The sequence below is a fragment of the Lissotriton vulgaris genome, chromosome 6 (assembly GCF_964263255.1).
Source record: "Lissotriton vulgaris chromosome 6, aLisVul1.2, whole genome shotgun sequence".
Classification (NCBI taxonomy): Eukaryota; Metazoa; Chordata; class Amphibia; order Caudata; family Salamandridae; genus Lissotriton; species Lissotriton vulgaris.
The window spans coordinates 1,400,528,788-1,400,550,126 of NC_141694.1; the positions used below are offsets into that span (position 1 = coordinate 1,400,528,788).

The window sequence follows — 21,339 nt, forward strand, 5'->3', positions numbered from 1 at the left end:
GTGGTAGGAGGGCGAGACAAATGCCTCTTGTGAAGCGTTTCGAATATCACGGACGTCGTAGGTGTCGGAGCAGTCACCGTGATACCCAATTTTGCAGCCCCCCTCAGGAGAACCTCCTGGAATGTGCTTATATTGTCCACTGGAGACACTCTGGTCTTTGGGGAGCCTGACAAAGTTGGTGAGTAGGAGCGGGTCCTGGAGGAGTCCGTGCGGGACCTAGATCCCCTTCTCCTATGGCGACGCCTTGATCTGGTGGAGGATCTGCGTCGACTCCTCGATCTTCCTCTCCGTCTGGAGCGTGATCGTGACCTCCTCGGCCTAGGGCGATCCGCCGGTTGCACCCGAGCAGGTGACTTCGGCTTAGGTGTCCCTTTGGGAGGGGTCGGAAGATTAGGCAAAGAGCGGCGAGCGTCGGTCCCTTGGAGTCGAACGCCTGCGCCTAGACGGCAACCTTCTGCGCCTAGACGGCAACCTTCTGCGCCTAGACGGCAACCTTCTGCGCCTAGACGGCGATCCACTCAGACGACGAGGATCTCCTAGACGACGATAGTCTCTTCGTCGACGGCGGTGTCGCCTCAACGGCGAGCCCCGACGCCTGGCCTTTCGGCGTCGATCCCTCGACGACGTCGACCAAATAGTCACAGGGGAATTCGATGGTGGCCTTGTAAGGTCCTTCGAAGCCGAGCGTCTACGTAGTTTCGCCCCCGACGACGGGGAACAGACCGTAGTCATCCCTCTCGACGCCGTAGTCGGTGCAATCGACCCAGACGGAGAATGGAGACGCTTGCTGGTCTTCCTGCCCCTGGGGAGCCCCCCAGAGGCCTCAGCATGGGCAGATGAAGCCAATCCAGACCCACCTTGTGCCTTCATTCTTCTGTCTTCGAGGCCCTGAAGTCTGATCTTCTCTGTCCTTCAGGGTCCTTCCAGAGAAGCCTTGACAGATCACACACTCCTCTGGGACATGGGAAGATGGAAGGCAGAGGATACACACCTCATGGGGATCTGATTTAGCATTCTTCCTGGAGCACTCCGGGCATTTATCGAATAATGCAGGCATATTCGGCAAAAAACAGTGCAAAAACCAAGGAGAAAGGCACCAAAGTACTATAAAGCACTTAACTTTGATAAAGCAGTGAAAAATCACCAAAAAACCCTTAAAAAGGGAGAGCTCAATGCTCCAGGGTCCTGCTTGCAGGAGCCGGAAAATAGAACTGAAAGTAAAAAGGGACCTGCAGTGCATTTTGGGATACTGTGAAGTTCTGGAAAGTTCTCTTAAAGGCACAGTATCCTGTTTTGAGCCACATAATGGCAGCCTATGGGGCTTGTCTGTCCATGTCTTCCTATATCATTCCAGAGGGTTTTTGCTGCTGAGGCAAGGGAAATCTGGACAGACTTTACGGTTTGTGGATTTTTGATGGAATTTCTAGTTGAAGTACTGGACAGTGTAGCCTGGTTATAGGCTGCATTATCTTTAAGTGTCTTTTTCGACACTTTAAGAGAAGTTTTTTGATTGCTCCGGGGTCCACGCACATGGGCTGGACTATTCACTAGATTATGACTATACACAGAGATCCCCTACTACAGAACTGGGTTAATCTCTCCCCAAGTGAAACCTAAAGTGTCCTCTAGCGGGGATGGTCTAGATGGGTAGACATCCTTTTGTGGAACATTAGGAACGTCTGCTGTGCCATAATTTTCCTATGGGTCATTTGGGATGTAATGATGGCTCCGTTCCCCTAGAGTTTAATTATCCCCTTCGTCACCAGTGGTATGATCATATGGAGGCGGAGGAGATTCTGTGGGTACTGGAGATTGAATAGGAGAAATGTATTGTGGAGGAGGTGTGGAAGGAGTAGCAGTGTGTTTTTTCTTTGAAGGAATTGGAGGTGGTGTAGGTTTGTCCATTTTCCTTTTGTTGGAAGGACTAATCTTAGAATGACCTGTTTCCGAATCCATTTCCAGAGTTTTTGTGTAGGATTGGGTCGAAAAAGCTCCTCCTCTGAAGTTTGGTGTTTCCGTGCCAATTTTTTCGGGTCCGAATGCTTGTGTGGCACAGTTTTTTGAGTTGGTTTATGCCCCTTAGGTTTGTAATCAGAAGTTTTGTTCGGTTCAGAGGGCTTGCTTGGAGTCTTGGGAACCGGTTGCTTGGCCGGTTCCAATGATTTTTTCGGATTGAAAGGTTGTGTCTGTACGTTTCGGTGCCGAATACGCCGATGTGTAAATAGGCTTTGGTGCGGACGAAGAGAAAGGTTTTAGTTCTCTTTTGTGGTCGGTGCAGAGGATGGGGTTTTGGCACAGACTGAGCTCGATCCAAAGTGCCATGAAGGCTCAAATGTCGACCTTTGCCGGGCTCAAAGGTGGGGTGTGGGAAGTTTTATCCCGGTGTGCACCTAGGCCCGAAGATGAAGGTGTTACCAAAGCCTTTGGATGGATAGGTGGTTGGGGGGGCCGGGGGGGTGTCGATGTCAGTACTTACCACCTGTTGCCCTAGAGTGATTTCTTTGACTGATTCTTCAGAGGCGCTAAAGGTGCCTTCCATACGCTCCTGCACCGGTATATCGATGCCCTCCTGGAAGATGTCGTCCGGTATCTATGTCGGTGATTGAGCCATGCTTCTTATAGCTAGACGATCTCTTATGATTTTCTTGGAGCGGAAAGACAGTCGAACAGTCTTTGGCCTCGTGCTCAGGTGAAAGGTAGAGGTGAAGATCATGAAGATCGGAGTGTGGAAACTTGGATCCACATTGAGGACACTTTTTAAAGGGAGTACTTTACATGAGCCAAAAGGCCTGATGGCGCAGATGGGACCGAAGGCCTGCTTCGACAAGCAGAACCGAAGTAGAAGCTTGTAGAGATGCGCGTCAAAAGGAAAACTCGGTCGAAAACAATACCGAAGAGAGGGTAAGGATTGCGCGTGTCGAAACTTAGATCTATAACTACACTGAACTGGAAAGCAAACCCATCCGAGCCCGATGGCGGAAAAAAACAATCTGAAGATGGAGTCGAGGCCCATGCACACTATTGCCAAAGGAGGAGTCACCTATCTCATGACTTCCAAAGACTTGTTCCAAGACAAATACTGTTAACATCCGGGCCCAACACCAGATGGTGAACTATGCATAGTGTGTGATCTGCAGCTCATATGCCTCGAACATACATTTACTATCTGTTTCGGGTATAAGGACACCAGTTGGCTTGCACTTTCATCTGGCATCTCCTAAGTCTGAGGCAATGGGCACAAATAAGACGAGGAGACTTTGGTATCAATATATCTACTCTACCATCTTATTTGTTCCTCACTTTCCTAATTACAGTCCTAGGAAAATGGACTGAGAAAATGTATTGGGTACCACTTGGGTGAATGACCCTTGATACACTATACTATTCCTCTTTACGTCGACTTTTTACTTTCCCCTTTCCTTAACATATCGCCATCTTGATATTCCAGCCCTGAAGAAGTCCTATATTATCATAAATAACAGATGAAACACTTGTTGGCAAGGAATAAAAAGACAAGCAGCAATATAAATGACTGTTTGGTTATTCGAATAAGGGACAGTTGATACCACAACCTCAACATGATCAGTGATTCATAGAGTGATCGGAGAACTCTTTTTTTCTATTGCGGAGAGTTTATTTTCCAACTGAGTACCATTGGGTGGCTCTGCCTCCTCCTGAACACCACAAGATATATGAACAGTAGCGTTCTAGACCTTTTTCAAGAATTACTTTGTACTGATTGTGTGCGGCTAATTTACCCAGCAACCACCTGGTATAATATTTAAACTGTTGTACATATGTACTTTTTCCACCACACCGTACAGTAAGTGAAGTGACAATCTGGCCTTCAATTTCTATTTTAAATGTGAACTTTGACAGTGAGCAGACTGAAAGCCTTATTGTTTCAGAAGGAAGTTTCTTTAACATCTGCAAGGGATACGTTAGTGCTTCAAGTTGCAAGTTTTTTTTAAATCCAGCTGCTACTGCATAATAACCTCCCGCAACATTTTTGAGAATTTGTGCTCTGCATGTTTTAACGTGCCACATACTGCGGGAGCAGTATACTTTTTTAAAGCAGTTGGCTCTGGGTTTATTAGTACTTTCCATACTATCTTCGGAATCATTCCATTTTTTATATACTCCTAGTTTCGGGAGTCTTTGGAGGCAACCCACTTTTTCTATTTCGGATGGTCCGGATCTTGTTTCTCTTTTTTGCTGCTCCGCAAAGGATGTTCCACCATGCGGCCAAATGAGAATAGCACTACCACATGTGCTACTGTGTCGTGAACGCATGATGTAGTATTCCGTTACACCCTTACTTCAGGAAATAAATGACAACTGTTCCTTGTTCTTTCGGCCTATATGGTTACATTGCATGCAGCCTACTGTTTGCAGTGCACTTTCAAATGTGCCCTGGATATATGCCTAGGAATGCAATTGGTCCAATCTCCGGATATATAGAGCTGCTGATGGGTCAGTTAAGAAACCACACGCAAGGATGTCCTGCACGATTGCAGTAGCTGCAAAATGATTGAGCCTTCCTTGGATGCTCCGGCTCCTGGATTTTCAGATCCTGGCTCGTCCTCTGCGGATGCACTACTGGCGGTCACCTTCAGCAGGTGCTGATTGGGTTTGAAACTTGTGACTGGGGTGCCAACAGAACTAGTCTGTGGAAGCTGGAAACAATATTGTTTTGCATCACAGAACATTTAAACAATCGTAGTTTCAAAAAGGAATTTGGTTTTCAATTCGGCCACTTTTTAACCCCTTCCATGCTCATGACTAGCTCAGCTCGTCATGCAGTACACTGGTCGTGTAGTACACTGGTCGTGTGCTTATGACGAGCTGAGCTCGTCATGAACAATGGTATTCAAATGAGGTCAGCACCCAGCGGGATTAACTTTATGCAGATATTAATTGTGCATTTTATACAATAGGCCTTTATATGTTAGTTGGCTTCCATTTTTGCTCAATTATGAAAGTGCAAAGTATTTTTAAGACTGTGGTTTAATGAGTATTTTAAAACTTTGATTTTAGTATATTTCAGTTTTTTATTATATGGAACTTTTAAGTCACCTTACATACAAGGAGTGGGTGTAGTGAAGTTAATGGGCCCAGGGTACAAACTTCCATTTTACATGTTCACGTTTGAAATGGACATCTTTTTAAACTATAACTGAACACTCATTTGCTTGCGCGCCTGCATGAGATGGTGTACTCAAATGGTTTGCTTAAAGTTACACTTCTTCATAGGCACATTATCATGCCTTTGAGCATTGTGTACAAATACGAAGTACACTGTGCAAAAAGTCAGTTTGTGGCCTGTTCGGCGACAGCTCTTAGAATCAACAATAACCACTGGACCAGACCTCAGACATAGAATGAATAAGACCAGTTTATAACATAAAACTCCACCAAGACTTTGTTTATGGATTGTCACTGTTGTGCTGTGACTCAAGTGTAGACCAGCTGAATCCCACCACTATCCTGAGAAGGACAGCAGCCTGTTGTACACCAAAGACTGGCTACCATATGACACACCCAAAGGTAAATGGGGAGTTAGACCACTGCAAAGTATTCTGGGAGACCCGCACACCTTATCCTTTGGAGGATAGATTGCGCCAGGTAGGAGTACAATTATATGTATTCAATGCAAACGCACAATGGTTACATTATTAATCCTATTCACCATTCTTGCAATGCTGGTTACACTGTTTCCTTACAGTAATAATTGCAGAGCACATTTTACTCAAGAGTCCAACTGCATCAATAAATACATGTTTGAAATGCAAATTCATGCATTTCTTGTGTTTCCTTTTGGGCATGCCTGAGGTAGCAATGAAAGGGTAGATCCATTTACACAAATTCCTTGGAGGGAATTAGTGTTATATTCTGAGGTTGCAAACACCATCTGGTACCTTTAAGGTGTAGAGGAAGATGGTGCACTGCGAGCTAGTCAGGAACTAGGTCAACATAATAGGATGGGACGGGCTGCTCTTTTTAAAATGGTGACACTACCACGCTTTCTGTACGTGTTACAGAACTCCCCCAACACCATCCCTGCCACCTACTTCACGTGGCTGGAGGCCATGGTACGAGAACTACTCTGGGAGGGACGTGCCCCACGAATTGCCATCAACAAGATGTCCATGGGCTGGTATGACGAGGGCATTGCACTGCCTGATATTAAGCTTTATTACCAAGCTTCTCAATTAATTACCATCAATAAGTGGGCACATGGGGAGCATGACGACACAAACTTTCTCACGGACCGTTGGCTTTTGGGTAAAGGTGGTTATAACTGGGCCTTGTACACAAACCCACGCACACTTCACCTCACGGGGCCCACAGCTCGCACAATGGAGATCTGGCATGGGGTGAACAAGAAATGGGGCGGGAATAACCTGCTCACCAAGGCCACCACACTCAGGGAGCCCGACATGTTGGGCCAACTTAGTCAATGCCCGGGATTTGACAAGTGGGACAGGATAGGGATCTCGTCGGTGGGCGACATGTGGGTGAAAGGTAAGCTGGCAACATTTGAGGACATGCAGGGCAAATACCACTTAGCTCACACAGAGGCCTATAGATAACCACAGATCAGTCACGCAATAGCAGCGGCCCTGCCTAAAGACAGCCCTTTGGCCGCATCCACCCCGCTTGAGGAGAAGACTGCTACTCAACCAGACAACAACCTTCTAAACAATAGGCTTGACCATATGACCCAATTGCGCCAGCGCTGGGGGGGGGGGGGATGGTGGTGAGACCTGGGGGAGATTGACGAGAAAGACTGGCGTGATGCCCTGGAGTCCCCTAGAGAGGTGGCCATTCCCTTGCACCTACGATTGGTACAACTGAAAATCCTACAACGCATTTATTTTGACTCACGTACACTGTTTAAAATGGGCAGACAACCAGAACCTCTGTGCCTCCAGCGTTGCATTTAGCCAGGCACGTTCTATATATTGTGGGAATGCCCCAAAGTCCAAACATATTGGGGGAATATCACGAAGCACATGGAGGGCATGTGGTAAATCTTTGAAGGCTTCCCCCAGCTCTGCCTCCTCAACATGTTTGATGCCACTGATCTTACACAGGCAGAACAGGCGTGGGCTTCAATGGTGTGGGCTCTCAGGAGTGTGTGAGATGGAATAAATATAGATGACCTTTGTGCATTCCCTACCATTGAATTACAGCGGGACTGATTTCTCATGTTGTAGGTCTCTGGATTTGACACACTCCCGCCCTGATGCAAACATCATACTGGCTCCATAATATGTTAACAAAAGCGTTGAGACGCCTAATGCAACTGTTTGTGGGCCCGGGAGTGGATTGCTGCCTAACTGTCTTGTTGTGCAGAATTATGTGGGGTGGTGGACCGTACCCAAATTGCATCATGTAAGCTGTATTTGCTATGTTTGCACAGTGGACCCAACTATCGATTCATTCAAGTACTGTACCTTGTCTTTTCTACTTTGCTTAATAAAAATGGTTTAATAAAAAAACATTCAGATGGTATGAGTGGACTCAGTCTCACATATTTGACGCATAGTTGCCCAATGCACAATTTTACTGAAGTAGTGGGAAATGTACAATAGCTAGGAGTCATTTGCCAAAGGAGTGCATGTAAAGGAAAGGCTAACTTGCTAGAAAGAAGCTACATGATTATGGGTGAATTCAAACAGCTTAAATGTAATTTATCCGTTACTTACTCATCCGGAAGAACTGCTCCATCGTGCACTGTAAGTTCCCCCCCAATCCCATGGCAAAGTTCTGGAGGAATATCTGTTGGCTATAGAGGAGAAAATAATTTTAGTAAACTTGAGAGAATTTGTTTTGCACACGTAAATTAGGGAAATAGAAGTATAGTGTTTTAAGATGGCAGATTTTAAAAAGCATACCTCTGAAGTGTTTGTTCTGTAGAGTTCACGGAGAAAGTCCCAAAGCTGGTGATTTTTTCCAACAAATATATGATCACTTCCCAGGCTATTTCTCCGTCCTTAAGAAAGAGAAACCCAAAATAGCAATCAGACAAAGAAGATCATATTTTAACTCAGAGGAGCAGCATAATCAGAAACCGCATTTGCAGTGGACAAACTTTACAGGAAAATGCTAAATTTGTGTTGATAAAATCTTCAAGCCCTTTAATTTACTAAAAGCCTCCTTTGGTACTGATTCACATTACACAGCACAGGGGCATAAGGAACCAGTTTGAGTCGAAATCCCCCAACCCACCACCCCCAAAGATGCTTACAGATAGATTAAAGTGCTTCAGAGATCATCATATTGTTAGATTGGGCTCCAGATTAGCAAGAGGAAGCTAATCCTATAAAAACACATAAATCCTCCCTCATCACAAATATTTACTCTTCACAGTGAGTTAAGATTGGCCACTAGAAGACAAAAAAACTGTGCTAGCCTACATGTGCAGTTTTTGGGGATAATAAATGCACACCTTTAGATCAAACATTTTTAGATAATACTGCATTACAATTAAATGGACCACATCATGTGGTTTGAGATAGAGGCATCCAGGAAAAAAATGTAAACTAAAAAAGAAACTTAAGACAAACCTGGTAGGTACAGTCTCTGCCAGTCCTTCTGGTTCTAACTAAAGTTAGAAATAAAAAGGTGGGTCCTGAACAGTTTCTATGCTCCGCAGACCAAAGTGAGGTGGGAAAGGGACAGCAGTGCACTGCCTCCACTAAATTTCCCTTTTAACTGAGTATTTAAACCTGAACTGATAGGAAATTGAACAAAAATTGTGCTTGCGCAGCTCAGAGCTTTTCAGCATACTGCTAGCTCTTTTCTATGGAGCTAGCAGAAGTTTAACAGGGAGTGTGAAGGCATAGATAGTAGTTGGCAGGATGGCAGTTTTTTTTGTTTAAAACACTTTAGTCCCCCCATCAGTTTAAAAAAAATTATATTTAGGGCATGGGAGGGTAAGCATTTGGGGGTGGTTGGGTGCAAGGCATCAATAACTTTTTTTTTTAATGTGCCTGGCTGTCAGGATGTCATGTTTTCTCTTTTTTAAATTGTGTGGGATGGATGGTCAAAGTGGGGTAGAGGTCAGTGGGAGGACACCATGTGAAAGAAGGGCAAAGGTCAGAGGCAGGGGTGTTGTGCACTTCTCCCCAGGTTCTCTGCCACTACACAGCATATGCCGATAAAATGGGAGCCACACAACATGGAATTGTAGATTGGGTTTTAATCAGACAATTGGAGGTTTGATCTTCTGTATCGAATAGTCTACCTGTCGGTGTAGATTTGCAGCTTGAAGATGGAGTAGTTTCTTACCTGTAACTCCAGTTCTGTAGTAGGGGTATCTCGGTTAGTCATAATCTAGTGAACAGTCCCGCTCATGTGCAGGGACCCCGGAGCAATCAAAAATAATCTCTTAAGCTGTCTTTTTGTGCAGTCCTGCATAGACACTTAAGAGAGAATTTAAAGACAAATAACACAGCCTATACCTATCAGGCTACACTGTCCAGTACTTCAACTAGATATTACACCAAGATTAAAATTCAGCACAGCCTACCAAGTTGCTTTCATTGAAAAACTCCCCCTTTTACCAAGAAAGCCTCTGGAATGATAGAAGGGAAGGGGTGGACAGACAAGCCCCATAGGCTGCCATGATGCTCAAAACAGGCTACTGTTCCTTTAAGGAAACTTTATAAAACTCAGTATCCCAGAATGCACAGTAGGTCCCCTCCACTTTCAGTTCTTTTTGGAGGCGTATAAAGCTAGACCTGTAGCATTCAGTACATGAACATCCTTCTCCACTGGGGAGGAGGGCGGGTGCTTCGGACTATAACAGATACCCCTACTACCGAACTGGAGTTACAGGTAAGAAACTACTCCTTCTGTAGTAGGGGTTCTCTGTGTATAGTCAATCTAGTGAATAGAATGGCAAGCCCATCCCCAACACCAAAACGGCGGTGGAGAAGAAGAAACACCACTACTGTGCGAACAGATTTCGCAGCGAAGCCTGCCCAACCTGAGCATCTGCCCTGGCATCAGAGTCCAGACAGTAATGCTTAGCAAAGGTATGGACCGACTTCCAAGTGGCAGCCCTGCAGATCTCTGCAATGGGAACATTACGGAGCAAAGCTGTCGTGGCAGCTTTGTCCCTGGTGGAATGAGCCTTAGGCTTACCCCCTAAGGTCTTATTAGCCTTTTGAAAACACAATTGTATACAGGACACAATCCACCTCAAGATGGACTGTTTAGAGGTAGCAAGACCAGTCCTGACTGACCCATAGTTGATAAACAATTGGTCTGACCTACGAATATCCTTTGTTTTATTCAGATAAAACTTAACACCCTTCTGACATCCAGGGAATGAAGAGATCTTTCCGCTGGAGTGGAAGGATGCTGAAACAACATAGGCAACGTTCTAGTCTGGTTAACATGGAAATCAGAAATAACCTTAGGAAGAAATTTAGGGTGAGTACGCATCACAATCTTAGCAGCATGAAATACAGTATACGGTTCTCGGCAACAACGCCAGAATTTCACTCACCCTGCGGGCCGATGTAATGGCCACAAGGAACGCTGCCTTCCAGGACAGGTGCTGTAGCGAAGCCTTATGAATAGGTTCAAAATGTTCCTTCATCAGTCTGGACAGCACCACATTCAATTCCCGCGAAGGAAGACGAACAGGAGGAAACACTTTATTCAAGCCTTCCTAAAAATCCTTTATCACTGGAATCTGGAAAAAAGAAGTCTGTGAAGAGCATTTCCTGTAGGCAGTTAAAGCAGCTAGATGGACCTTAATGGACTGAAAATTAAGGCCAGACTGCGCCAAATGCAAAAGGTATGCAAGGACGACATCTTCCTTACATGTCGTCAGATCATAGTTCTTGGACTTGCACCAGATGCAGAATCCAATCTCTTCCACTTGTAACCATAAGAAGTCCTAGTGGAAGGTCTCTTCGCCTCCTTCAGTATGTCCATACAATCTACAGGAAGATTCAAATGGCCATATTGCACTCTCTCAAGAGCCAAGCCGCCAAACTCAAAGAAGAGAGGTTGGCATCTGTCCCCCGAACTTCGCGAGAAGGTACGGCCGGAACGGCAGCCGTATGTGAGGAAGAAGCGACCGGTGAAGCAAGTCCGTGAACCACCACTGTCTGGGTCATTCCGGGGCAATAAGGATCATCCGCGTCCTGGACTGGGACAGCTTGATGAGCACCACCGGAATCAGGGGAATGGGTGGAAAAGCGTACAGAAAGCTGTTCGACCAGTTGATCCATAACGCATTCCCCAGCGTCCCCTACTGGTAATACCTGGATGCGAAGTCTCGGCATTTGCTGGTTTTGGCGGTGGCGAACAGATCCACGTCTTGAGTGCCACACCTGGCGAAGACGTCTCAGAGTACTTCGCCGTTTATGACCCATTCGTGGTTTTCCTGAATCAGTCTGCTCAGTGCGTCCGCCTGAACATTCTGCACACCTGGTAAATGGGTAGCAGTAGTCAGTCCTCTGGCTAGAAGCCAGTGCCAGATCGCCTGCGCCTCCTGCGACAGAGTGCGCGATCTCGAACCCCCCTGCTTGTTGAGGTAATACATCGTGGTCGTATTGTCCGCCTGTACAAGCAGAGTGTTGGTCTGAAAGGACGGATGAAAGGCCTTCAACGCCAAGTGAACAGCTCTGAGTTCCAGGAAATGGATATGATTCGTGGACTCTGTCTGGGAGCACGTTCCTTGTATCTAACTCTCCGGAATGCGCTCCCCAGCCATGGAGAGAAGCATACGTCACGATAGTCTGAGTGTGAATGTCCTTGTGGAAGGGAACCCCCTTGAGGAGATTCTCCACTGAACACCACCATTTCAGAGACTGTAGAGCATGCAGAGACAGTCGTATCTAGTAGTCCCAGTCCCCTCGCCTCAGGTCCCACTGATCCTCCAGACACTCCTGCAGCAGTCTCATGTATAGCCGTGCATGTGGCGTGAGGAAGATACAAGAGGCCATCGACCCCAGTAGAGAAGACACCATCCTCACTGTTGTAGATGGAACAGTCATAAGAGCCTGAGCCTTCAGAAGGAGTGATAAATGTTTGTCCTGCGAAGGAGACACGCTTGCTGACAGCGTATTGATGGAGACTCCCAAGTACTGTAGGCACTGGACCGGAGTAGGCACAGACTTGGACATTTTGATGTGCAACCCCAGCTTGTTCAAGAGAACGGACGTCTTCTGGAAGTGCGCTTGTACTTCAGAGAAGGAGGATGCTTTGATCAACCAATCGTCCAGGTACGGGTAGACAAACACCTTGTTCTTTCTCAGGTGTGCGCTACCACTGCCATGCATTTTGAAAAAGTCCTGGGCGCAGACTTCAGCCCGAACGGTAGTACTGTGTATTGATCGGGATTGGTGCAGACTTGGAATCGCAGGAACCTCCGGTTTCTCTGTGCAATGGGCACATGAAAGTATGCATCCTGTAGGTCTATCGCACACAGCCAGTCTTCCCTTTTGCAGTTGAGGGTAAATCTGGTGTAAAGACAGCATGCAAAACTTTTCCCTGTTCCTGTCAGCGAACTGTTGGAGGGACTCCCACAGAGGCCGATCGTACCGTCCCAACGCAGAGTCCCTCGCGGCCTTCATGGAGGTGGCGGCCGTCCCGCAGACCTTCCTGCCTGCTGAATGCATCCAGCGGCTCTCCTGGTCTGGAGGCACTGTAGATGACTGGATGGTGGCATGTTTCTGCGCCGCCGTCACTATCACTGAATCTGTTGCTCGATCCACCCTGAGAAATGCTGGGTACGAGTCAGGAGCCCTGTACTTTTGTAGCCTGGAGGGGGCTGATTTCGTAGTCGCAGGAGTGAGGAACAACTCCATGGCGGGCTCCACCAATCCCTGCACTAACGGTAACAAAGGTTGAGACAATTGCTTTTTATGAAAGGTCTAAAAAATGACTGAGGTAGTGGGCGTGGGAACAGTAAGCGCGAAACCAGGCTTGCTCGCCCCCCTCAAAAGCACATACTGGAAGGAGATAATGTCGTCCACAGGCAACACCCTCGTCCGAGAGGATTCTGACAGGGTAGGTGAGTAGTCCCTGGCACTGGACGAATCCGTACGGGGCCTAGACCTGTCCCTCCTGTGGCGCAGTCTAGATCTAGTAGACGAACGACAGCGACTCCTGGATCTCCCTCTCCGTACGGAGCAGGATCTAGACCTCCTCGGCCTGGGTCGTTCCGCAGGTCTTCGCGGCGGAAGTTGCGGCAGCCTGACCGGGGACCTCAGAAGAAGAGGCCCTGTAAGCGGAGTCGGAAAGTGCAGCAACGAGGCCAACCTCGGTGGAGCAGGCGGCCGCCCATGAGGTGGCGGAGGTGGAGTTGGTGGCAGCCCATGAGGCGGCGGAGGAGGAGGAGGATGATGAGGCGATGGAGGTGGCGTCAGAATCAGAGGGGGCGGATACTTTGGCAACGGAGGCGGTGGTGAAGGAGACCTCGGATTAGGGGGAGAGTGTACCACAGAGTACACAGAGCCCGGAGACTTCTCCACTCTTCTTCCTCATGTGACCTGACTGGGGAGACCGAGAGGCCGTGCCCCCGATGATCTGGAGGAGCTTCTGGTGTCAGAACCTTTCCTGGAGGGCGATGCCTTCCTCTTAGCCTCCGAGCGCCTCTTCAACGTCAAACGCTTTCTCAACGTCGACGAGCGGCGTCTCTACGTCAATGGTCTGTCTCGACGCGGAGTTCTCCTTCGACGTCGAAGATCGCCGCGACTTCGAACCTCTTAGTCTCGACTATAATGATCTTGGACGTAGACGATCTCTTCTTCGACGAATGGTGGTGTCGCCTCGACTGCGTGCGCCGGCGCAGACGTGACCTCTAGACGTCGATGATTCGACTACAATGAATCTGTACCCGACCTAGACAGAGGTATCTACGTCAGTCCCCTAGACGTCGAACGTGGACGCCGCTTCGACCCAGAGCCCTGGGGAGACTAGGAACAGACCGTGGTCATTCCTCTCGACGCGGACGTCGAGGCTATCTATGTCGACGGGAACCGGTGGCGTTATCTGGCCTTCTCACTGGGGAGCCCCTCAGAGGCCTCAGCACGGGCAGATGAAGCAGTTCCAGCATGCCCAGACCCACCTTGACCTTGCGGTTTTCTTTGCTCCAGTCCTTGGAGCATGATCTTCTGTCTGTCCTTCAGGGTCCTGGTGGAGAAAGCCTGGCAGATATCACACTCCTCAAGAACATGTGTAGAAGGAAGACACAGGATACACACCTCGTGTGGATCGGACTTGGCCTTCCTAGAGCACTCCGGCCATTTATCAAATAAGGCAGGCATATTTGATAAATGAGGGCTCAGAATTACCAGAAAAACACCAGTAATTATAGAAGGCACAAAAACACGTCGAGTGAACACACTAACACTTTATAAGTGCAAAAAATTGGAATAAACCCTAAAAAGGGAGAGCTCAACGCCCCAGTGTCCTGCTAGCAGGAGCTGGAAAAAACTGAAAGTGGAGGGGACCTGTTGTGCATTCTGGGATACTGAGAGTTCTAGAAAGTTTCCTTAAAGGCACAGTATCCTGTTTTGAGCCACATAATGGTAGCCTATGGGGCTTGTCTGTCCACCCCTTCCTCTATCATTCCAGAGGCATTCTTGGTAAAAGGGGAAGTTTTTATATCAAAGAAACTTGGCAGAAACTTGTGCTTAATTTTAATCTTGGTGGAATGTCTAGTTGAAGTACTGGACAGTGTAGCCTGATAGGTATAGGCTGCATTATTGGTCTTTAAATTCTCTTAAGTGTCTATGCAGGACTGCACAAAAAGACAGCTTAAGAGATCATGGATTGCTCCAGGGTCCCCGCACATGAGCGAGACTATTCACTAGATTAGGACTATACATAGAGATCCCCTACTACAGAACTTTCTGGATTCACTATGCTGTGCATTATTCCACGGTCTGGTGGTTGGGTCCGCAATCGTAGTCTTTTTTTTCGTAGCCCAGGTGGGCGTCGACGTCACACCTTTTGGTGTCCTTCCAGTGATGCCGGCATGCTCCCTGCGGAAGCTCCCACCCTTGGGCCCCATCTTCGGATTCTTTTTTTCCCTGTTTGTGTTCTGTTTCCGAATAGTATGGCAATGTTTCAATATTTTGTTTCACCACTTTTTCCTTCAAAAGTCGGTTAAAGTCTTTTGCCCGTTTTTAACACCTTTCTCCAGTCTCATCTTTCTGGAGGAGGTGGGTGGGTTCCCTAGTGAATCCAGAAAGATCTTCAAGCTGCAAAACTACAAAGACCAGTAAGACACTATTCGTTTTGCAGCGTGAATCTTTCTGGATTAACTATGCTGTGCATAGACTTTGTAGCGGTTATCATGGTGGCGGCTGGGTGGAAGATTAGCTTTGGGTTTTGAATGTGTTGAAGCACTCTGTCCTACTTGTGCTTCTTTGTTCATTTGTATGTCCGCACAGTAGTGTTTTGTGAACGTGTGCACTTAGGCCCATGTTGCCGCCAGGCATATGTCCTGAATGGGAGTGTTAGCCAGTGTTGGACTTGGCCCTTCTGGCAGGTTCACCCCTAGACTTTTTGCTTGTAGTGGTGGCCTGGTGATGGTGATTTTTGGGTTCTGCGCACTTTCACTGTGTCCCAGTGGAAAGTGCGTGCGCACTCTGAGTGCATGTGATGAGATAGGCCTGCCCTCCCATAGGAATGCATGGGGAATGTATGTGTCCCTGGTAGTTCCTGATGCGTGGTGTGTACAGGTTCGAATTTGATATGTGCGAACTCGTGTGATTGAATGCTTCGCAATGGTGTATGTGACATGATTGTGTCTTGTGCGGAAATGCCACTTCTAGGACTTGGCATATTAATGTAAAATATGCCTGGCGTGTGATTGGCTGGAGCTGGCTGGTGAGCCTGGCTCCAGGAAGGCTGGATGGTCTGCCCGGTGGTGAGTGTGAGATTAGCATGTTGATGGCTGGGGAGGGCTGCACCTGGTCCCTGATGGGCCTGGACTTTCCCCACACAATGCTGGCTCCGCCCCCTGTGGTGCGACTGATGACCCTAGCCCTGCCAGTGAATGAAATGGGTGGTTGAGCCATCATGGGTACTCCAAAACCAGCTGCGACTGGTTTTCCCCCCCCACCCTGCACCTACAGACAAAGGAATTGTGTATAAAAATGGGGCTGTGTCCCCACAGAAGTTGTTCTCTTCCAGGTTCCTGCAAGAGGACCGCCACTTGGACTGTCTCCCTGCCTGGAGACCCAGTGAGCTGGCTCTGGGCCCAGCCTTGCCCCCCTGCCTGCCTACCTGCTGGAGCTTTTGCTGCGCCTATAGCGCTGAGAGCGCTGCTCTCTTGTCCTTCAGCGCTGGGGAGCGCTGAGATTCCTTGCCTAGCGCTTGAGAGCGCTTTATTTGGCCCCTAGCGCTGTGAGCGCTTGATATTGTCCTCTAGCGCTTGAGAGCGCTTTCTCCTCGCTGCTAGCGCTTTGTGTCCTTTAGCCGGTGCCCACCCGGCTTTTGCTGACTTTGCTGCGCTCGTGATTTATTCGAGTGCCCACCTCAATTCCTTAACTGATTTAACCCGCCGGTGCCCACCCGGCATTGGACCAGTTTTGCCGATTTCTGGCCGAGCGAGTGCCTACCTGGCCTTATATTTAAATCACGAGGGAGCCCACCCCTCGGATACTGACACCTCGCCTGCCTGCCTAAAACTGGCCGCCGCGCTGCCCGCGACGACCCAGAAGAGGTTGACCTGCGGCCAATCCCAGCGCGGCTGGGCCGGAAGTCCCGCCCCCCACCGAGCCGCGAGACGAAGGAAGCAGCCTCCGTGTCCTTCCCGAGGCTCCTGATCAAAGGGGGAGCCACAGGAAAAGAGAAGAAGCAGCCGCAGCCACAGACAGCCGGTGAGTGTGCAGTGGGGCCCTGTGTGTGGAATCGGGGAGGAGGGCGTCGGGGCACATTGCCGGTGCCCGCCCCCTCCCCCTCCCCTTGGAGTGTAGAGTCTGTGGAGGCTCTTTGGGGGCATGTGCATTTCTCCGAGTCCCCCGTGAGGGACTCCAACGACCGGCCCACTTGTGAGGGAACCCAGAGAGGTTCCAGGGGCATTTCTTCATTTAGAGCCCGAGAGGCTCAGCGGCGCCGCACTTGGCTGTTCCCGAGTCCCCCGAGAGGGACTCCAACGTGCCCGCAGTAGTGTGCAGAGCCCAGAGGCTCACAGGCCCCACTGTAGTTTAAGAGCCAAGAGAGGCTCACTGCCCATATTGTTCTTAGAGCCCCAGAGAGGCTCTTGAGTGCCGAGTGCTGTGTTCAGAGCCTAGAGAGGCTCCCACGTTGGCCCCATCATTTGCACCAGTTGCCCAGCACTTTGTGGGCAACTTCTACGTTTAGGCTTGTGTTCTTGGCTGCCTGCGCAGCCTGCCTGACATTGGGACTAAGGGCATTGCAGCCCTTGTGAGGCTAGTTGGCCTAGGGACTGCCACAGGTTGTGGCTAATGTGATTCTAGCGCATTTATGATTTATGTGCCAATGTGATTACTGCGCAATTGTTATTGCTACACCTCTGAATGTATGTTATGCATCATGTGTTATGTGCTTATACCCCTACAGGTATTGTGATACTTAGGTGGTTGTTCTCCTAGTACAGGTGGTGCTAGTGAGGTCCTGGTTACCAGTAGTTACGGGTTGTGTACTTTATGTACAATTTTTTTGCTACAGTGATTTATACTCTATGTTTTAAGTGCTAATTCTACCTAGCGCTAAGATCTAAAAGTGCTGATTCCTGACAGTGTTCCAGGTGGCCCTGTCTTGTAAATATCCCTTGTAAATTCTCCCCGTGCCTGGTGGCACATTGTAAGTGTGTGTTTTATCTGATGTGTTTTGTTATAATACAAAGGCTATTTCTATATATAACCTTGTGTGTAGTTTCCTTTGTGGTGGGCCTTGGGTGTTGTTGCTGGGGTGCGTGCGCAAATACTTAACTCACATCGCCTCCAAGTTTAGCCTTGCTGCTCGCGCCACGTTACCTAGAGGGTGAGCAGGGGTTATCTTGGCGTGTAACTCCCTTGCCCTGACTTAGAAGTGGTGGTCTCTGACTGACTTTGGCGCAAGCCCTGGCCAGCCAGGGATCCCATTTCTAACAGCCAGGAAGGCTATTGTTGGTCCCTTTTTCCTGGTTGAATGGGCCCACAGGCCCTCCGCTAGTTCTTGCCCAGCTTGCTTGTGGCAGAATTGTATTGCTTGCACAAACCATCGTACAATTGTCCCCTTGGTAATTGCTTTTCCCATGAAACGGTCTGCGAATGACAAAAAATAGTTTTTCTGTGATTCTACGTTCTTTCTATGTAGTGCATGACTGCATGTCTGGCGTCCAGAGTGTGCAGTGCCCTTTCCGCGTTTGTCGTTGGTTTCTGGAAGAAACTAGGTATTTGAATAGTTTGGTTGATGTGGAACTTAGACACCACCTTTGGCATAAAGTGTGGGGCCGTTCTCATAACCACCCTATCGTTGTGAATTTGAATGTAGGGTTCTTGTAGCGTTAACGCCTGTAGCTCGCTCACCCTGAGTAGCGATGTGATTACCACTAGGAAAGCTGTTTTTAAGGTTAGCATTTGTAGGGAGACCTTCTGGATCGGTTCAAAGGGCGCTTTCATGAGTTCCGTCAGTACTAGGTTGAGGTTCCAGGCGGGTGCTGGTAACCTCTTTGGCGGTGCGATCCTCTTTGCACCTTCCAAGAATCTTTTTACAATCTGTGAAGTAAAAAGCTTTTCCTGTCTCTGCTCTAGTGCAAGCGACTATGGCTGCCAGGTGTACCCTTAGCGAGGATTATGAAGACTCCAGAAAAGGTAGGAGACTACGCCCCAAAAATGCCCGAAAGACAGTCTGCCCAAGACTCTCGAAAAAACTAGGGCGAGACCCCGAAAGCACCGATGCCAAAAACACCGGCGTCCGCGGCAACACCCAGGGCCAGCGAATCCTCACAGAAGGACTCCCAGGCGCCGAAGGGCGTCAACCTACCAAAGTCGTCGAAAAACCTCCACGAAAAGGAGCGCTAGACGCCGAAAACGTCTTTGACGTCGACGGACGTAAGACCAGTCTCGACGCCGAAAACTGTCTCGAAGTCATCAAGCCAGACAGAGACCGGCACAACCAATCGGCGCCGAACAGGCGACTGAGATGGAATGAAAGAAGAGAAGACTCGAGGCAGAGATGGAGAACGAATAGTTTACCTGTCGGTGTAGTTTTGCAGCTTGAAGATCTTTCTGGATTCACTATGCTGTGCATTATTCCGCGGTCTAGAGGTTGGGTCCAGAATCGTAGTCTTTACTTTGTTGTTTTTTTTGTAGCCCAGGTGGGTGTCGACGTCCCACCTTTTGGTGTCAGTCCTGTGACGTCGGCATGCTTCCTGCGGAAGCTCCCACCCTTGGGCGCCATCTTCGGATTCTTTTTTCTTTTCCGTTTGTGTTGTTTCCAAATTGTATGGCAATGTTTTAATCTTCTCTTTTAGCGCTGTTTTCCTTGAAGTTCCATGAAGTCTAAATTATACATTTTTTTTTGTTTACCACCTCTTTTCTCCAGCCTCATCTTTCTGGCGGAGGTGGGTGAGTTCGCTAGTGAATCCAGAAAGTTCTTCAAGCTGCAAAACTACACCGACAGGTAAGAAACTATTAGTTTTGCAGCGTGAATCTTTCTTGATTCACTATGCTGTGCATAGACTTCGTAGCGGTTTGTTATTGTGGCGGCTAGGTGGAAGATGCGCTTGTGTTCTTGATTATGTGCTGAAGCACTTTCTGTCCCACTTGTGCTTCCTTGTTCATTTGTATGTCCACACAGTAGTGTTTTGTGAACGTGTGAACAGAAGCCCATGTTGCCGCCAGGCATATGTCCTGAATGGGAGTGTTTGCCAAGAAGGCTATTGTAGCTCCCTTCTTTCTTGTTGAATGGGCCCTTGGCCCCGCTACTAGTTCTTGTCCAGCTTGTTTGTGGCAGAATTGTATAGTTTGCGCGATCCATCGTGCCATTGTTCCTTTAGTAACAGCTTTCCCCATGAAACTTTCAGCAAAGGAGACAAAAAACTGTTTTGTTTTTCTATGATCTTTACTTCTCTCTATGTAATGCATGACCGCACGTCTCGCATCCAGAGTGTGCAGTGCCCTTTGCTTTTGTTGTTGGTTTCTGAAAGAAACTTGGTATTTGAATTGTCTGGTTGATGTGGAACTTGGACACCACCTTTGGCATAAAGTGTGGGTCCGTTCTCATCACCACCCTGTCGTGAATTTGTTTGTAGGGTTCCTGTAGTGTTAACGCCTGCAGCTCGCTTACTCTGCGTAGCGAGGTGATTGCCACTAGGAATGCGGTTTTTAATGTTAGCATCTGTAGTGAGGCTTTATGCATCGGTTCAAAAGGTGCTTTCATGAGTTCTGTCAGCACTATATTGAGGTTCCATGTCAGTGGTGGTAACCTTTTAGGTGGTGCGATCCTTTTTGCACCTTCCAAGAATCGTTTTACAATTATAGAAGTAAAGAAGCTTTTGCTTGTTTCCCCTCTAGTGTAGGCGACAATGGCTACTAGGTGTACCCTTACCGATGATCAGCTCAGGTTAGTCTCGAGCAGGTGTGTGAGGTAGTTAAGGACTGTAGAGTGTCATCTTGTTGTGCAGAACCTCCTTTTTGCACCATAATGTGAACCTCTTCCATTTGGCCACGTAGCACTTACGTGTGCTTGGACTTCTTGCCTCTCGAAGTACCCTTAGGGTTTTCTCAGGTAGCTTTAGGTGCGCGAACTCTATGTCCTCAGGAGCCAGGCTGCTAGGCTGAGACTTTCTGGCTCTGGATGCAACACCTCTCCGTTGAGCATGGAGCGTAGGTCTTTCCTCCTCCCAAATTTGTGAGGTGCACTCTGTCATTTCCATAATCTGCGAGTACCATGTTTGTCTGGCCCACTTGGGTGCGACCAGTATGAGGGTCATGTTGCTTGTCCTGCACTTGCTGAGTACCTTGTGTATCGGGGGAATCAGCAGAAATGCGTAGGCAAATGTCTTTGCCCAGCTTATCCAGAGGGCATTCCCCAGGGACCCCTCCCCGGTTGCCTCGATGCGAAGTGTTGGCATTTCGCATACTGGTGTGTTGCAAACAGGTCTATTGACTGTGATCCCCACCTGTCGAACAGTCTTTGTTTCTTGTGCATTCAGCTCGCATTCGTGCGAGGCCGATGTCTGTCTGCTGAGCCAGTCCGCTTCCAAGTTGTCTTTTCCTGGCAGATGTATCGCCAGTAGATCTATTTTCAATGGTATTGCCCATTTCCATATTTCTTGCGCTAGCTCTGACAGCGGTGCTGATTGTGTTCCTCCCTGTTTGTTTATGTAGAACATTGCTGTTGTGTTGC

General features: G+C 48.2%; 1 protein-coding gene across 1 annotated transcript in view; it reads right to left on the reverse strand.

Annotated features, from left to right (window-relative positions):
* Nucleotides 1–21,339, reverse strand: part of XRN2 (5'-3' exoribonuclease 2) — a 380,297-nt gene that overhangs the window by 127,268 nt on the left and 231,690 nt on the right. Inside the window, exons 22-23 of the mRNA XM_086927507.1 lie at nucleotides 7,902–7,999; nucleotides 7,713–7,792 (exon numbers count right to left, since the gene is read on the reverse strand). Coding sequence (XP_086783633.1) covers nucleotides 7,713–7,792; nucleotides 7,902–7,999 — 178 coding nt within the window. The remainder of the gene's footprint in view (nucleotides 1–7,712; nucleotides 7,793–7,901; nucleotides 8,000–21,339) is intronic.